The sequence below is a fragment of the Fragaria vesca genome, unplaced genomic scaffold, assembly GCF_000184155.1.
Source record: "Fragaria vesca subsp. vesca unplaced genomic scaffold, FraVesHawaii_1.0 scf0513160_u, whole genome shotgun sequence".
Lineage (NCBI taxonomy): Eukaryota > Viridiplantae > Streptophyta > Magnoliopsida > Rosales > Rosaceae > Fragaria > Fragaria vesca.
In genome coordinates this window covers 1,409,084-1,414,886 of record NW_004443448.1, presented here as the reverse complement: position 1 = coordinate 1,414,886, position 5,803 = coordinate 1,409,084, and the positions used below count along the sequence as shown (strand labels likewise).

The following is a 5,803-nucleotide window of genomic DNA, read 5'->3' as shown; positions in this document are numbered from 1 at the left end:
TATGTCATGAACACGTACACGAATGTATGGGAAAGATTTCTATTTCATCATTCACACGAAAATGATATTTATTCCGTTATAAATTTGTTTAAAAACAAATTACAAATCTCTATCAAATACGGTTTATACCAGTAGATTATAAACCACAAAATAATTAATTAGCCCAACTAGATAATTTACCCATGGAGTTTCAATCTCTTCTCCTTTCGGTACCCCAAACAATTACTGATCAATTAAGCTCTTGTACTAGCTAGTAGCTACCCACCAAAAATCTAGCTTCAAGCCACCTTTGCTTATTAACCCTTGCAATAAAGTCTTCGACTCTTTTGTTTAGTTCATCAGCTGGTATCCCTATAGCCTCCTCCTCTTCCTCCTCTTTTTCTTGTTCTTTATCGTCTTCTTGTTCGTTTTCTTCTTCCAATATTTCTTTCTCTTCTTCTTCTTCATCATGTATTTCATTTTCGGTAACATTTCCCTCGCACTCTTCGAAATCTTCATCATGGCCATCACCACTATCTTCTTTCAGTGGCAGTACTTCATTGACCTCTGTGTGATCTTCAATGCCATTAGCATTGTCCTCCTTCGGATCATCCATTGTCATCAGTACGATCTTCTCTTGTTTCTTGATCTCTTGAACTGTCGTGGAGGGACGTCCCCTAAGACTTCGAGTCCTCGCAACATACTCATCGTAAACATGATCAACCGGAGACAAGGATTGCTTGCGACTCATGATCCTCGATTCTCCAATAAGGAACACCACAATGCAATTGACCACCACGAACAGGCAGCTAGGGTTAACGAACCACGACCAAGTATTGGGAAGAGAATTAAACAAGAGGTGTTTGATAGCGTAAAAGGAATTGGGAAACGAATGAGAGTAGGAACAAAACAAACTGCAAGCTAGCGCAAGAAGAGAATGAAGAATGAGACTCTGGAAAAACGGATCACTCTTCTTGTAGAGCTTCATGGCTCGAACCTTTTGAGCCTTGATGGGATCCATTAATCAATCAAACTTGTGATGAAAGCTTAATGAGTCACTGACTCTTTGAGAGGAGATCACTGAATTAGGCACTGAGGTTTTGATTCACATCTGACTGAACGTAAAGAAGTGAAAACAAAGAGGTATATATAGTGCGAGGAAAGGTGGTGAGATATTTTGTTGTGTGATTCAAGGGATTCATGCTACTTTTTCATTTATATTGTGAAGAAAAATGTATTGGGGGAAGGTTTAATTTGCTTTAGCGAAAAGCCATATAGGCAGGTTGAGAATGTAAATGTGTTCAATTGGGTGCTTTTGTTTTTCAGCCCTCCGTTTGCTTTCCACATTTCCTTTCTTGAGTTGTTGATGGTTTTCACTTTTCAATTTTCCTCTTCTCATCAGCTAAGAAACACAAAAGAATTTGCATGAGCAAAGACTTGTATGAGCTTGGCTAGCTAGTGGTTTTTTCCTTTCCAAGCTGGATAAATGGTTTATTGAACATCCATGCCAGTATGTGACGCTCAAACCATGATCTTATGTTAAAACTAACCCTAGATAAAGAAAAACAATATATCAAGTCTGATAATCCATTCACTCGTTCCCTTTTCTTTTTCATAAACGCAATCCTCCTTCTCAAATGTCTAGCTTTGTTGTATTTTCATGTCAATATAACAATGTACCATATATATATATTAGATTGTTTAACCCGATATTTAGTATAGATTTGCCTACATTTTTCGCTCTATTTTCTGGGTTTAATTAGTATTAATCATGGGAATTTTCTTTCGTATTTTCTTTACTAGTTCATTTGTTGTCACCAGTGATTCCCCTACGTCTAAATATAAAACTTGAGACGTTATTAATTATCATCGCAGAGTACTTGCTAGATGCTATCCATCTAGTGTATTAGGCATTGAAAAAGAAAGAGAGATCGAGTCGCCGTAAAAGTGCCCTGAATACCATCTAACCTTGGTACTGGCTGGTTTGCTTTTCTCTTTATCCTTGAGTAGCGAGGCCAAGCTAGGGCACACTAATTCGCACTCGAGTTGAATGAAGCAAAAGCACTTTGTGAAAAGAGATGCATATAGTGCAAGACGTACCGTAGACAATCATTTGTCGTTTAGGTGTTTCTATGTGAAAATATAACGAGAGCTCTAATATAAGAAGGCATAGGAAAAACTGAAGAAGAGAAAACTCCAAATTAAGCCTAAATCTAACTAATTAAGGTGATCTTCATGGTGGTGGATTTGCAAAAGGCAAGGTTATTTTATGAAGCAACCTTCCTTCTCATTAGCCCTGTTTGATTGTATATCTATCTCTGTGAATACAACAAATACAATTGGGTTTCGACTTTCGACCATAAGAAGCAAAGTATATACTAGACGATATACTTAATTGTTGCGACTTTTTGATTTTGTGGAAACACAATGCAAAGATTGTTCAATGAATGGCATACTTTGCTTTTTTACTAAATGGACGGTTTAACAGATTCCATACAAAAGAAGCTCCACTTCTTCACCTCAAAACAGAGACAGAGAGAAATAGTGGAGTCCATATATGTAATTGTTGGTGAATGAATCTTCACAGAAGCAAAGAACAAGCACGAAAGCAATGCTTTTGGTCTACAGGACTTGGCTGGCAAACACTAAACAGTGGTTTTTGAGTAAATAAGAGGCACAAAAACAGCACGTTTAATTTTCCTAGTTACTGTCATATACATATATACTAGAACAAACATGTGATTAAATTTTGAGCCATCTTTTTATCAACTTAAAATTGATTCGTCGTGAAAAAATAGGATTCAAAGACATCTATATTCTTTTTTCTTTTGAAAGGGGAATCGAAATTGTTGAAAAAAGCCATTACACAGTCATTTTTGAAGACAATGAAGCACAACAGCACAACCAGACCAAGCTAACCCCTAAAAGACATGAAGATTTGAAGATACCCTTGGCGATATATTCAAAGCTGAGAAGTTCCAAATTCCTTCTCCAAGAAGAGACTAAGCTGTTTTAATATATTGTGCAATCTCCAGCTGAGAAGTTCCAACCTCTCTGAAATGTGATATGCGACCCCTTTCTAGTATTGCATCAGCTTCTCTTTAACAAAAAGCCACAGGATGAGTCTTTTTGATATCATATTTATGTCACAACAATCATGTTGAACAAATTTGGTTTAGAAATAATCAGTCTTTAAACGTGGGGCTCTAGGCAGTGCAGTGCAGTCTCTCCAAAAGAAGAAACTACGAACTGTGTGCATGGACCCATTTTGATTTATTTCAAGAGTTTGGAAATCAAACAATGTAGAACTTCCTCCAGACCCTGTCTTCATTGTTGTAGGTACTTCAAGAGTACCTAGAGATATTACTTGGCTTCACAGAAATGGTACATTCAGTTTTCAATATCTGTAAAAAGCAGAATGAATCATAAGTTCATAACATAGAAGTTTGGCAACAAGAGAGAACAAAAGTCACTTTCATTAAAATGATGATCGACTCCAGCTAAAGATACAACAGATCGAAGGCACTATTACAGCTTCGATGAAATAGCACCTAGCAATATATGCACCCTCCAAAGAAATGAACTCAAAGACAACAACAGAAGAAAAAAAAAAGCCGGTAGAAGCATTACGAGTACTATAGGGTTGCTCAGAAGCAGGATGAACCTGCTAGCTGGAGTCAAAGATAATCGATCTAGCTAACAAAAAATGAATGCCATGCAATGATTGAATTCTCCTCATGACTCAAAGAAGAGTCTGGAGAATCAGATTGCATGCCAATCTCTAATGGAACAAATAATTAGAAGAACTACTTCTACTCAATCTCTAATGCCACAAAACTGCAGGTTCAAGCACGCCCTCAAAGAACCATAGCGACCTTCTCCTGAGAAACAAAGGACAAGGGATGAGCAATCAGGGGTTCATAGTGATCAGCTCCAGCACCACACCAACCTGTATGAGGAAATGTTCAGAAATGTAGTTAGAGACAAATTTGAGAAATTCATAAATGCCTGGTGTTTATATCTCCAGATGACAAGAACTTTGTTTCTTACCTGTTCCTTTCATGAAAAGAAAGAAGGGTGGTTCACAAATCTGAGTCCTTGGTCGGTGCGGAAGGAAGAAAACACAATTTTCCTCATCAACCATTGCATCTGCTCCGTGTGCTTGAACCTGTAATTGTAAATCCAGGCAAGAAAGCTTAATAAAATTATGGATAGTGTAGTACAAGCTCAAAACCTCAACTGTGCAGAAATCATTCAATGTACCAATTCCCTAATAAAGGAATTAAATGACGAACTAATCAAGTGCACACATAGGTAGGTATAAAACTCTACTGATACTTGTACCCCAATATATGTGAGGACACTACAACTCCATGGCTCCATGAAAAACATGTGACAGATTCAAGACAACATGGGAAAACTACTCCATCAATCTGGTTGTGAAACCTCATCCACCACTTGAACTCTTTGAATATCAATAACAAGTAGCTAAGTAGGTAGTACAATTACACCCAACAGATCTACTGAAAAAATATCGACCAAAGAAACATGCAACAACTTCCAGGAAGATAAGTTCCCACTAATCAAAAATTCGAAATCATGGGTTCACTCACAGAGAGAATAATGAAAAATAGTTCTAAGCCAACTGAAACTTTTTCTTACCACATAAATCTCTCGCTTAAACTCTGTTGCAAGACACTCGATTGCTATATCATCTCCAAAAGCCGCGGCATGACCTTCTCTATTTTCATCGATTGTTAGCAAGCCTTCCTCTGTGTATTGCAATGTGATGATATCATATTCATCCTCCGGGGAACCAGAGATCAACATGTATTTCGCCCAACTAGGTCCATCACTCACTGAGATACATCTCTCTTTGTAAATAGACTCCGCCGCCAGCTCCCTTCACTCAAAAGAAACCAAAAACCAAACAATATCAGTAAGACAATCCAGTCCATCAACTAGCGTTTCTAACATCCTAACTTCTAAGTCCAACATAATCTTAACAGGTATTCATAAATCTTTGGACAAGAAATCTAATCTTCAGATCTATATTTCAAGAAAGATCCAATTTTTTATGTGAACTAATTAAAGATTGAAACTTTATGCATTGCTAACTAACGTATTCAACAATGTAAAGAACACAGATTTAGATTTGAAATCAATAAAAGAAAACAGATCCAAGAGAATATTACCTCTGCATTCCCAGCTGAAGCAGCTCGTCAATAGCAGAGTCAAGACTCACGCGCTCGTCTTTCTTGGCCAAAAGCTTGACCTCCTGAATCACGTGTATCCCCCACCCGGCCTTCAGATCAGGCGCGTAGAGATGCCGAATGACGTCGTTGATGACGTCCCTCTCCTCCTCTCCCGCAGATCCGAAATCCTCCATGAACCTCCGCACCGTCCGCCGCCTCAGCTCCCGCGCGTCGACCTCACGCGCCGCCTTCATCGCCTTCTGCGACGCCGTAAACAAACAGTTCCCGTCGGACGACACCTCCCCGCCGTGCGACAGCCTGAAAACCACCGAGGATTCGCCGTCCGCCTCCGGATGCTTCCACAAGACCCCCTTGGCGTGAAGCCGCTGGAGGTGGCGCCGCTGCTGCTCCTCCAGGCCGACGACAGCTCCCCACGCGTCGTCCGTTGACTGGTCGATGAGATCGAGGGGCTCGGTTCGGTGGTCGTCGTCGTCCTGATGGAGCGGCGCCGACTTCGGGGGCGGGTCCCGCCAGGCGACGGTGGGGGAGGAGGTCTGGAATGACTCGGCCACGGTGGTGGAATCACATAGTAGCTTCCCCATTTCTCTTTTCCTCTTCCAAAAATTTCC

At 39.8% G+C, this 5,803-nt stretch overlaps 2 protein-coding genes across 2 annotated transcripts; both read right to left on the bottom strand.

Annotated features, from left to right (window-relative positions):
* Positions 1–250: 250 nt before the first annotated feature.
* Positions 251–1,000, bottom strand: LOC101307856. The gene has a single exon (XM_004310178.1). It carries the CDS (start codon positions 998–1,000, stop codon positions 251–253), a length of 750 nt encoding a protein of 249 aa, XP_004310226.1.
* Positions 1,001–3,441: 2,441 nt separating this feature from the next.
* On the bottom strand, positions 3,442–5,776 carry LOC101292369. The gene is made up of 4 exons (XM_004310057.1): positions 5,175–5,776; positions 4,642–4,882; positions 4,030–4,147; positions 3,442–3,928 (listed from the first exon to the last, which is right to left on the bottom strand). Exons 1-4 carry the CDS (start codon positions 5,774–5,776, stop codon positions 3,837–3,839), a joined length of 1,053 nt encoding a protein of 350 aa, XP_004310105.1. The 3' UTR covers positions 3,442–3,836.
* Between the last annotated feature and the right edge of the window lie 27 nt (positions 5,777–5,803).